Source organism: Rhinopithecus roxellana, chromosome 19, assembly GCF_007565055.1.
Source record: "Rhinopithecus roxellana isolate Shanxi Qingling chromosome 19, ASM756505v1, whole genome shotgun sequence".
Classification (NCBI taxonomy): Eukaryota; Metazoa; Chordata; class Mammalia; order Primates; family Cercopithecidae; genus Rhinopithecus; species Rhinopithecus roxellana.
Window position 1 is genome coordinate 13903114 of NC_044567.1, and position 12914 is coordinate 13916027.

Consider the following 12914-nt stretch of genomic DNA (forward strand, 5'->3'; position numbering starts at 1 on the left):
TCTCCATTGTTCAAGACCTTAAACTCCTCACAGAGGCAACGAGGGGATCATTGGAAATCAGAAGGCTACTTGCAAGGTGCAAGTTGAGGAAACTTTTATTTCAGAGGGAGATAGATTCCTAGGCAGCCCTCCAAGTAATTTGAAAACCAAAACTATGAGTCTCCTCAAGAAACTGAAGACATTATTCAGGGAGAATTAGTATAAGGTAAAGAAAATGATTGGGTAGGACACGCCTTGAACCAGGTCATTCCTTACACATGGAGCAATAGCAGCCTCTACTGGCAGCTCACGGGTATCACTCAGAAAGAAGGAACTAGGATCTTCTGAAAGTAGGGAAAGAAGGCAGCTTAGGTCTGGGAAGAGCTAACTTTCCCATAATTCAGACTGAACACAAATAAAGCACCCACCCTAGCTCACTAGGCAGAAGCCTCAGTCTTTCCACTATACTGGGGAAAAGATTCAGCTCAACTGGCATAAGGACACACAACAGGGTGGCTAGGTGTCCATGGAGGTGGGTGTCCGAGTGTGCACACATGCAAGCATGAGTACGTCCCTAGCCACCAGAGCATTGCACCAGGGTCTGCGGCTTTAGAAAGAGGTCAAAGTACCTGTATTTTTAATAATTTCTTGACATGGTAAAAGAATTTTACATTACGATCCAAGGGTGGTAGGGTGAGGAGTAGGGGCAGTGGAACAATCCAACAAACAAAACGGGGAACTGAGAAACACATGGAGGGAAGGGGGAAGGGTTTTAGCTGGAAGGGATCTGGAGGGTGGGTGGGAGCACTGCCCAACTAAAATGCAGTTGGTTTGTTACTGAGTACTATTCGTGGGAAGACAGCATCCTGACTCCTTCTCTACAGAATATCGGGAGTACAAATGATGCATCCCAGGTGGAAATATTATTGGGGGTTGGAAGACAGAGACAGGAATAAGAAGTCGGAAACAGACACTAAGAGTCACTGGCAGGCTGACTGCAGGTATCAACGCTCCAGCCGTGGTAGAATAAAAGAGCTGGGGGCTGATGGGGATTAACACAAAAGCTATTAACAGTTAAGTGATATCTCTGGAAGATTCAAGAGACAGGAGGCAACTCTTCTATAGTTTTGACTTGCCCAGCGCATTTCCACATACACAAACGTGTATATGTATGTGTGTGCGTGCACATACACATACACACCAGTGATTGCTTTCCCCAGAAACCCGACACTATAAATAAGAGAAATATTTCCCAAAAGGAAAGCCCAACATGAGCAGCAGCGTCCAGACCTCACACTTGCAGACATCTTCACCCCAACCAACAAATGGCTGGGAAAAGGCAACCAGGAGTCAAGCTTTTGCAATAATGCCAAAAAGGGCTGAGTCAGAGAGGCCTTCCCCAAGCCCTCTGCTTCTCATCTCTCTGTTCTCCACCAACTCACCCTGGGTACCAAGAGGCTACAGTATCAGGACGGAGGACGGGCCCAGGACGTTTGTTTGGGCAGATGACAACTAAGACAACCATCACCTCCTGAAAGGTACATGACAGGGATTGTGGAGAGGGAGGGTATGTTAGCTAATGGAGTAGGAGTGTGTGTGTGCATGTCTGTATGGGTGTATACGTACATGCACACATGTGCATGTGAAAACGCTCATTATAAAAACATCTGAAGGAGCTTGGGAATTGACTGAAGGCCTAAGGTGTTTCTTGTCATGATCAAGATTCAAGGTGGGATGTACACACATGCAAAGCCCGAAGTCATCACCAGGGCAACTGTGGAAGGATCCAATGCCCCACAGAGGAAAGAAACAGTAACCTCATGTGAGGAAGAGAAGTTCATCCCCCTGCCACCCTAGTTCCTAAAAAACACCTAGCACTTTCCTTCCGGTTCCCTTCAGCTTTTAACCAACTAATTATCAAAAGAAGAAAACATAAAGCACAAGACACAGGAGGGAGAGAGGAGGAGAGTGAAAACACAAGTATTTTTGTGCCAACATCCTGCACACACAAACCTGGAGTTCTCCAGAAATTACGACAGGTTGGGTGTGGGGTATTAGGGAAGGAAATAGAAGAGTTCCTGAGGCCTGAAAAAAGAGGTAAACACATCACAGAACTAGATGAGAGTTTCATTAGACTCTAACTAAAAACAGAGAGGTGTGATTACTATTTCCAGCCAGTTTCCCCATCACGATAGTCATGTAACAAACCAAGGCAATGTCGGTCTTGAGCCAGACTCACAGAGTCCCCTGGCCCTGGCTCTGGCCTCAGTACAGAGTCTCTGCATTGCTGCTCCGGGGCCGTTTGATCTTCTCGATATTTTTCAGGATCATGTCATGTAGAGTGACCTGGGAGAAGAGGTATCAGGGAAATCACATATCTGTACAACCCTTACCTCACCAAGAAAGTGACAGACCCCTCTACAAATTCCCAAGCAATCATCTGCATACAGTAAGCCCTTAATGTCATCAATAGGTTCTTAGTAACTGCGACTTTAAGCAGGTGAGCAAATCAAGTACAGAAGGCCCTCAAATAACCTGGATTTAAATAACGTCATTTTGTTACAATGTTAATGAAAAAAACTTGGTTTTGATATACATCATTTTTAAAGTCACAGTTTATAAAAATCTACGGACAACATTAGGTGAGGACTTACTGTAATTTTTTTTTTTTTTTTTTTTTGAGACAGAGTCTTGCTCTATCGCCCAGGCTGGAGTGCAGTGGCACAATCTCGGTTCACTTCAAGCTTCGCCTCCCGGGTTCACTCCATTCTCCTGCCTCAGCCTACAGGCGCCCGCCACCATGCCCAGCTAATTTTTTGTATTTTTAGTAGAGACGGGGTTTCACCGTGTTAGCCAGGATGGTCTCGATCTCCTGACCTCGTGAAATGCCCACCTCAGCCTCCCAAAGTGCTGGGATTACAGGCGTGAGCTGCTGTACCCGGCCGACTTACTGTAATTTTAATCTCACTTGAGCCTGCATTCAGGGTGGCAGCACCACCTCTCTTATACTTCAACTGGGTGTAAATGGGTATTTCCAAGGCCCCAAGTGTCTAATAGCAACTAACAGGTATTGTGCACTTAACATAGTAAGAATTGTACCAGGTTCTTCAATGTGTTATCTCACTTATTTTAAAAAAGCGAATGTATTTTGTGAGTAGGTACTCTTCAGTTCTTTTCCTTTTTTTTTTTTTGAGACGGAGTTTCGCTCCTGTTGCCCAGGTTGGAGTGCAGTGGCACAATCTTGGCTCATTGCAACCTCCGCCTCTTGGATTCAAGCAATTCTCCTGCCTCAACCTCCCAATTAGGTGGGATTACAGGGGTCCACCAACCATGCCCAGCTAAATTTTTGTATTTTCAGTAGAGATAGCGCTTCACCATGTTGGCCAGGCTGGTCTCAAACTCCTGACCTCATGTGATCTACCTGCCTCAGCCTCCCAGTGCTGGCATTACAAGTGTGATCCACCACACCCGGCCTCTTCAGTCCCATTTTATTTTTTTAATTTTTATTTTTATTTGAGGCTGAGTTTTGCTCTTATTGCCCAGGCTGGAGTCCAGGGGCACAATCTTGGCTCACTGCAACCTCCGCCTCCCGGGTTCAAGCAATTCTCCTGCCTCAGCATCCCAAGTAGCTAGGATTAAAGGCATGTGCCACCATGCCCGGTCAATTTTTTTTTGTATTTTTAGTAAAGACAGGGTTTTTCCATGTTGGTCAGGCTGGTCTCGAACTCCTGACCTCAAGTGATATGCCCGCCTCGGCCTCCCAAAGTGCTGATATTACAGGCCTGAGCCACCACACCAGGCCTATTTTTATTTTTATTTTTATTTTTTTTTAGATGGAGTTTCACTCGTTGCCCAGGCTGGAGTGCAATGGCACAATCTCAGCTCACCGTAAACTCCACTTCCCGGGTTCAAGTGATTCTCCTGCCTCAGCCTCCCAAATAGCTGGGATTATAGCCATGCGCCACCACACCCAGCTAATTTTGTATTTTTAGTAGAGATGTGGTTTCACCATGTTGGTCAGGCTGGTCTCAAACTCCTGACCTCAGGTGATCCACCTGGCTTGGTCTCCCAAAGTGGTGGGATTACAAGCATGAGCGACTGCACCCAGCCCAGTCCCATTTTAAAGAAGAAATTGAAGTTTGAGCTTGAACAATTTGCTCGAGATCACACAATACAGGTAGAGCCTGGTTGCAAACCTAAGTCTGTCTGACTCTAACACCTATATCTTAACCATACTGTACTGCACACCCCTCCTCTCAGGTAGAAAGGAGAGAGACACCCTGCTAGATGACTTCATGGTTCTCAACACTCAGATGATGAACAGAATTTGGTCTACTAATTTTACCTCAGACCCTCATCTCAGCCCTTCAGAGAATTTCAAGAACATTCTCAACAGAGCTAAGTGAAGCCACAGCAACTATGGACAAGGACTGAGGTTACTCACATATTGATTCCTCAGCTCTGATATGATGAGCCGAAGGCTGATATATTCTTTCTCATCAATCTCTGTCACGGTCCGGCGATAGTCCTCCTGCAAGGAGGGTAGAGGAAAAAGCTAGTCCCCAAGGCCCAACTGTTCCCAGATAGCTCCTTCCCAGTAACAGTCACTGTTCACTATCCTGCCACCTCCACCCTCAGGCCACAAACCGCTTACTTACCACATGGGGATATTTAGCTATTTTAGAAACCAATTTGGCTCTTGTAATATAATATCTGAAAGGAAAGAGAAGAGGAGGAAGCTGCAGGAGACCCTTGATGGTGCCCACCACCTCATCAGTCCCCAATGCCTCGGCCAAGCCCAAGCAGCCCTACCTAGAAATCTGGTCCAGATAAGATGCAGCTTCACTCTCAACAGTTCTCAGCTCTGCAACTGTTTCCTCCTAAAACAAACAAACAACAGGTGCATCAAAAGCCACTTCCATGACATCCACAGCAGCCCCAAGGAGAAAGGAAAAAAAGATAACGCAGGGGAGATGAGAGTATCTCCCAAACCACTCTTCCCAGTTTGTAATTCAAGTACATTACCTGAATGGACACCCCAAAGTTGTTTCCATCTTCTATCCTGGGAATCAGGAGCTGTACCCACATTTTGACCTGGAGGTCAAAACATATATGAGGACCTTTGCCTGAAGGCTGAAGCCATTAAGTACACAATTCAGATGGCTGGGGCCAGATGCCAGGAACACAGAAGCCAAAATATCTAGTCTGGCCAGGCACAGTGGCTCACACTGGTAATCCCAGCAATTTGGGAGCCCGAAGCGGGTGGATCACCTGAGGTCAGGAGTTCGAGACCAGCCTGGCTAACCATGGCCAAAATGGTGAAACCCCATCTCTACTAAAAATACAACAAGTAGCTGGGTGTGTTAGCAGACACCTGTAATCCCAGCTACTCAGGAAGCTGAGGCAGGAGACTCGCTTGAATCCAGGAGGCAGAGGTTGCAGTGAGCCGAGATGGCGCCACTGCATTCCAACCTGGGTGACGGAGCAAGACCCCATCTCAAAAAAAAAAAAAAAAAACACACACAAAAATCTAGTCTGCCAATTTCCATACCACCCGTACATCCACTGTTTTTTGCACTTCAGGTTGGGGTACTTGGGACCGGCCCATAGGTCACTAGCCTGTGCCTCACCGTGTTACATTTTTCAATCAACAGCCGGATCTCAGGTTTCACTTTCTCAATAATGTCCACCAGCTGCTGGTTGCTTTTCAGCATCCCATTGGGCATCACAAACACCTTGGTTCCTGGCAGAGATATGAAGGTCAAATGATCAGGGAAGAGGGAAGGACACAGCATCCCCTGTCTCTCTCTCATTTTCCCTATACCTATCAGATGCTGTGACCTCTGCCTTTGTCACAATCCTACCAAGACACCACTATTAGAATCAACGAGAATGTATGGAACAAAAGAACAACAGATGAGCATCTGAAACATGACAAAAGTCTTAAACCCTCTGTTTATTGGAAAACCAGGTTTAGAGCACTAAATAACAAGCACGTTTGGAGGAGCTTGGAATGCTACCTCTGGGAAGTAAGATCAGATCTTGCCTCCTGGTCAGGAGAACTAGATCCACCTGCTTCTCAGGGTTGCAAGTCAGGGGTGGGGTGAGGGGAGGTAAGGTAAGGGTGCCTCTTACCTTGGAAGGCTTCTTCACACTCATCCAACCTTCGCTTCTTATAAGTGGGCTAAGGATACAAAGAGGCAGGGATGAGCCTACTTTTGACACCCACATGTCCATCACAAGATACCCTTCAAGCAAGTTTAATCCCTTCCTCAGCCTCATAGCTTGTGTTATTAATTTCTGCACAATTTCCTAAGTACACATAAAGCTTTAAGAAAAGGTTCTTGGGGCTGGGCGCGGTGGCTCAAGCCTGTAATCCCAGCACTTTGGGAGGCCAAGATGGGCAGATCACGAGGTCAGGAGATTGAGACCATCCTGGCTAACACGGTGAAAACCTGTCTCTACTAAAAAATACAAAAAACTAGCCGGGTGAGGTGGCAGGCACCTGTAGTCCCAGCTACCCGGGAGGCTGAGGCAGGAGAATGGCGTAAACCCGGGAGGCGGAGCTTGCAGTGAGCTGAGATCTGGCTACTGCGCTCCAGCCTGGGCGACGGAGCGAGACTCCGTCTCAAAAAAAAAGAATAGGTTCTTGGAGGTGAGGCGTGGAGGCTCACACCTGTAATCCCAGCACTTTGGGAGGCCAAGGCATGTAGATCGCTTGAGCCCAGGAGCTCGAGACCAGCCTGGGCAACACAGGGAAACCCTGTCCCTATAAAAAAATACAAAAACTAGCTGGACATGATGGCACATGTGCCTGTAGTCCCAGCTACCTGGGAGGCTGAGGTAGGAGGATTGCTTGAGTCAAGGAGTTTGAGGTTGCAGTGACCTGAGATTATGCCACTGCACTCCAACCTGGGTGACAAAGTGAGACTCTGTCCCCCCTCAGAAAAAGAAAGAAAAGGCTCTTGCCACAAAGCAAATTATGCTGTAGTTGGGAAGACCAATCTTTCCAGAAATACAACACATTAAGTATTACAAGGAATAGAAAAAAGAACCTTATCAAAGTAGGCAAGATAATTAAGGGAATACGTACAAATCTGCTGGTTCCACAAAGGAACACATTATTCAGTCAACAAACATGCATTCAGCAATTGCTATGGACCAGGATCAACGCTAGGTGCTGGGAATATAAAGATTAAGATAGTTCCTGACGACCGAGTACGGTGGCTCACGCCTGTAATCCCAGCACTTTGGGAGGCTGAGGCGGGTAGATCACCTGAGGTCAGGAGTTCGAGACCAGTCTGGACAACATGGTGAAATCCTGTCTCCACTAAAAATAAAAAAATTGGCTGGGCTTGGTGGCGCGCACCTGTAATCTCAGCTACATGGAGGCTGAGGTGGGAGAATCACTTGAACCCGGGAGGGGCAGGTTGCAGGAAGCTGAGATCGTGCCATTGCACCCCAGCCTAGGAAACAGAGTGAGACTGTCTCAAAAAAAAAAAAAAAAAGGAGTTCCTGCCTTCCAGACGTACAAGTTCTGTCAATGAGGCGGTACTACAGACAACAATTCAGTATCATCAGTGTTATAGTAGCATGTGGACACATGACTGATAAGGACTAGCTGTTAAAGATGCACAGCAAAACAGCGATTGCAGTTACACAGCAAGAACTTCATATCCCTAACACTTATCAAGACATGGAAACAAAGGTAAGTAAAGTCTTGTTCAGAGCCACGGGAAAAATCAGATAACCTGATGAAGCTAGTTCTCTTTTTTTTTGAGACAGAGTCTTGCTCTGTTGCCCAGGTTGGAGTGCAGTGTCGTTATCTTGGCTCACTATAAGCTCCGCCTCCTGGGTTCATGCCATTCTCCTGCCTCAGCCTCCCGAGTAGCTGGGACTACAGGCGCCCACAACCACGCCCAGCTATTTTTTGTATTTTTAGTAGAGATGGGGTCTCACCGTGTTAGCAAGGATGGTCTCCATCTCCTGACTTCATGATCCAACCACCTCGGTCTCCCAAAGTGCTGGGATTAAAGGTGTGAGCCACCACGCCTGGCCGAAGCTAGTTCTCTTTTATTTGAAACTCACTCTAACACTGAGAGTAGCATTGGCACATTCACTTCACATCGTAAATGAAACTCAGGGTCTAAAAGGAATATACCGGAGGCCTCGTGCGGTGACTCACACCTGTAATCCCAGCATTTTGGGAGGCTGAGGTGGGTGGATTACTTGAGCTCCGTAGTTTGAGACCAGCCTGGGCAACATGGTGAAACCCTGTCTCTACAAAAAATACAAAAATCAGCTGGGCATGGTGGCACACTCCTGTAGTATCAGCTACTTGGCGGGCTGAGGAGGGAGGGTCACTTGAGTTTGGGAGGTCCAGGCTGCAGTGAGCAGTGCTCACGCCACTACACTCCAGCTTGGGCAAAAAAAAGTGACGCCCTTTCTCAAAAATAAATAAATAAATAAGAAATAAAACAACTATACTAGAGTCATCATGCCTGTAACAGTCCTAGTTCCCAGATCCAAATCCCACTGTTGCCTCTGTACATCTTAAAACTGACAAGGAAACAGAGGACAGAGGACCTACTGCTCAATAACACAAAGATAAATATAGGACACTTACACCATCCAGTCCATCATGGCTATTGGTGAGAAGAATGGGGTCAGGGACTGGGAGATTCATGTCAGAGTGGATCTGAGTTAGGTCATGGATGTTTAAGATTGGTTCCTGAAAGACACCCACCCCAAAACATTAATCTTTTCAAGCTGAATAAAGAAGTATTTGATTGAAGAGCAAGAAATGAAAGCGCTTTTACAGTTTAAAAAAATAAAAAGAAGAATCAACACACAATTTGTTCCAGTTCACAGTAATACCAGGGCCAAAAAAATAGGGGAATTTGAAGAAAGAAAAGGGTCTCTCACCTTCAGAAAACTATCAAGTTCTAATAACTTCTTTGGGAAAAAATTTGCCACCAAGTCTTCTGCCTAAGGAGGAGGGAAAATACAGCTGAATTAATATCTGTGGGAAGGTCTCTCTCTCTCTCCAGATATCTCCTCTTTGGGAAACTCTCAACCAACACTCATTTTTCTATTTATTTCACTCACCTCACTTGTGATGCGTTCCCTGAAAGAATCAACCTAAAATTAACAAAGAGAGCAATTCAGTACCTGGGGACAGAGGTAAGAGCAGGATGGAGAATCCCAAATCCAACTGTCTTTGCCTCACCTTGTAACTGTAATAAGAAGATGAGAGGCCCCCAGACTGCAAATACTTTATTTTTTTGAGGATCCATTTTTCCATCTCAGGAGAAGCAGGGCTTTGAGGGCAGCACCTGCCTGTCTCCTCTCTCCTCTCCCCTCCCTCCCTCCTGTGTCTGAAGCTGTCTGAATTTGATAAGCAGACAAAAGACAGGTAGTTAGGAAAGATGTGAGCTCACAAACGTGCCAACCCCCCACCCAGACAGACCTGGCCTATGATACCAGGCAGGCCAGCCACCAAGGGCAGGGGCAGTGTCCAGGGACGTTGTTGGGCTGGGGGATTTCCAGCTGTCACTGGCCTAAAGCCCTGAGTCCAACACGTGTCCGCGGAGGTGTCCCCGGGACTCTCCATCATCAGACGCGGTAAAGAAAGCCGACCCCGGGAGTTGGGGGCTGGGCTGAGTCGAGCGGAAGCTCAGAGCTGGTATCCCCAGGGAGACAAAGACGCCATGGGGAGTAGGAAGCCGGTCAGACTGCAGGGGGATCAAAGCGAGGGGCAAAAAGGCCGGACCGGTGCCGCTACCTTGAGCTTCACTTCCTGATCCACCTTCAGCAACGAGGCCATGGCCGGGCCGGGCCGTGTCCGATCCGCTGGACACCGGAGGCGCTGTGGACTCCAGGGAGGGGGCCGGAGGGACCTGAGAAATCTCGGCTGACCTCGGGACCCGGCCGCCCTCGCTGGCTCACTCACTGCTCGCTTGCTCGCTCCCTCCGTGCCGTCCGCCCGCCCGCCGGCAGCCTGCTGCCTGCTCGCTCTCTCGCTTGCCCTCCCGGCTTTCGCCGCTCACGCCGGAAACTGCGTCACAGCCAATCGCCGAGACTCCTGCGAGGCTGTGCACGTGCGCTGCGCAGCCGCGATGAGACTCGGGTTTGGACGCTCCCAGGCGGGTTCACACTGCCGGGGTAAAGTGTTGGGTAGGGGTGAAGTAAAAAGGAGAGCTGTGGGGAATGGTGCGCTGAGAACTGAGCCTCCGAAAGACTCGGAAACGGTGCGACCCTCTCTGTTGGCCTGGAACTCGCCTTCACCGAAGGGACCTCAGTCGCTGCAGTCCCGGGGACAGCGCCGTCGCGCCCCAGTGACGTAGGCTCGGGGAAGTCGGGGACCCGGGTGCTGGGTTCGGGGGTGTAGTCCCTGATTCCCGCTGCCTCTGCCCCTTTGCCGCGGCTCAAGTGTTTAGGCTAGAGCGAAAAAGACAAGTGCGGTTGTGCCAAGCTTTCCTGGTACATTTCCCTGCCAACTGACTGTCGTAAGCTTCCGGACCTCAAAGATCAACTACCTAATGGGCAAATTGATGCCCAAAGTAGGGCAAGACTTGTCCAAGGCGTTTCCAGTACATTCTGAGCCAGGACCCAGATCTCCTAACTTCTATGGCAGTGCTGTATCTATTTGCCTAATGGAAGCTTGAGACTATACCTCTTCATGCACCCGTTCATTCGATCTCTCTCTCGACATTGGATATTTCATTCAATAAAATGGGCCAGGGCACTGTCTCAGATTCTAGAAATATGTAAGTTTATATATGGGTTGAAATCTTCTAGTAGCCACAATTAAAAAGTAAAAGAGCCGGGCGCGGTGGCTCAAGCCTGTAATCCCAGCACTTTGGGAGGCCGAGACCATCCTGGCTAATACGGTGAAACCCCGTCTCTACTAAAGAATACAAAAAACTAGCCGGGCGACTAGGCGGGCGCCTGTAGTCCCAGCTACTTGGGAGGCGGAGGCAGGAGAATGGCGTAAACCTGGGAGGCGGAGCATGCAGTGAGCTGAGATCCGGCCACCGCACTCCAGCCTAGGCGACAGAGCCAGACTCCGTCTCAAAAAAATAAATAAATAAATAAATAAAAATAAAAAAAATAAAAATAAAATAAAAAGTAAAAGAAACAAGTGAAAATTTTAGTCATATATTCAACCCAATTTATCCAAGTCCTTCAACATATAATCAACATTAAAAAATCGAGATCTTATGCATTCTTTTCTCATACCAAGTCTTCAAAATCCAGTGCGTATTTTACACTTAACTGCACATCTCAATAAGAAAACAACACATTTGCAGTACAGTGCTCAGTAGCCATATGTGGCTGCTGGCTTCTGTATTGAACAGCACAGCTCTGGGAAATCATAGGCAAACAAGATTCAAGGTCGCTGGTCCCATGGTGCATAATATTGGAAAAACACCAGAAAGTAAACTGACAAAGTAACTGCAAAATTTGATAAATATTAGGAAACAAGTGGATGACATAGAAAATACCAGAGATCTATTTTAGATCGCATGGCCAAGGAAGGCCTCTGAACAAGTGACAAGCTGTGATCTAAAGGACATAAAGGGGTTAGCATGGAAAGAGTGAGAAGAGCCTTGAGAGGTGTAAGTGCAGCTCAGGCAAATGCTCTAGGGAAGGAAAGAGACTGTCTTGAAGACAAAGACTGGTGAGCTGGGGGTGAGGAGGGTTGTTAGTAAACAATCTAGATTAAGTACGAAAAGAGGTCATCAGATTTATATTTTTGGGTCGCTCTTGCTGTTGAACATTTATCCTAGACTGGCCTCTCTACTAAGTGCTAGGAGAATGAGGGGAATACACAATTAAATGGAGTAAAACACAGAAGACTGACTATGGCCTTTGGAATCAGAGACCTGTGCCTCAAATCCCACCTCAGCTCCTTACTAACTGGAATCTTGGGCAAATTATTGAAATGCTGAGTCAATTCCTTCATCTGTAAAATGGAATTTTAATAATTAGTAATAAATAATAGTATGTAATATTGTAGTGTTGTGACTATTAGAAATAGTATATGTAGGCCGGGCGTGGTGGCTGTAATCCCAGCACTTTGGGAGGCCGAGATGGGCGGATCACGAGGTCAGGAGATCGAGACCATCCTGGCGAACATGGTGAAACCCCGTCTCTACTAAAAAAATACAAAAAACTAGCCGGGCGAGGTGGCGGGCGCCTGTAGTCCCAGCTACTGGGGAGGCTGAGGCAGGAGAATGGCGGGAACCCGGGAGGCGGAGCTTGCAGTGAGCCTAGATCGCGCCACTGCACTCCAGCCTGGGCGACAGAGCAAGACTCCGTCTCAAAAAAAAAGAAAGAAATAATATATGTAAAACAATTAGCACAGTGCTTAGATACAAAATAAATAGTAGCCACTGTAAGATAAGTAACTGATCTGTTAACGCTTAGCATGAAGAGGTTAGTCCTTAAATGACAGTAATTATTTTCATTCCTGCTTTCAAGCTCAAAGTCCTTTTCAGCTTATAGAAGGCCACATATAACATAGCCCATACTATCCATCTTGCTCATAAACATCTAACAGTTTTCCCCCTTTTACCTCTGTTTTCTGTTAACACATTTCCCCGGGAACTTTTGAGATCCGATTTGAAACTTGAGGAATTATTTCCCACATTAACTCCATGCTATTTTAAGTATGCCACTATTCTGTATTTCTTTCAGAATTTATAACATCAACTGGAAAACTTAATATATTTGTGTCTGTTAAAATATGCTTTGTTCTCAAATAATTATGTTTTGTCTCCTTCAAGTAGGTTATAAGACAGATACACATTCTCTTTATTTCCCTTCCTCCTCCCCATCCAAGTGTTTTATATAATACTCTATTCATTCATTTGTTTATTCAGTGAACAACTGGAGGGTACCACTACATTTAACAATAACTATTCATTTCT

The 12914-nt window shown here is 46.8% G+C and overlaps 1 protein-coding gene across 1 annotated transcript; it reads right to left on the reverse strand.

The window, feature by feature from the left end:
• Positions 1–72: 72 nt before the first annotated feature.
• Positions 73–10660, reverse strand: PSME3 (proteasome activator subunit 3). Its single transcript, XM_010385849.2, has 11 exons — positions 9764–10660; positions 9088–9120; positions 8905–8967; positions 8606–8710; positions 6115–6163; positions 5610–5722; positions 5005–5073; positions 4792–4859; positions 4638–4692; positions 4424–4510; positions 73–2325 (listed from the first exon to the last, which is right to left on the reverse strand). Exons 1-11 carry the CDS (start codon positions 9803–9805, stop codon positions 2245–2247), a joined length of 765 nt encoding a protein of 254 aa, XP_010384151.1. The 5' UTR covers positions 9806–10660; the 3' UTR covers positions 73–2244.
• Positions 10661–12914: the final 2254 nt, after the last annotated feature.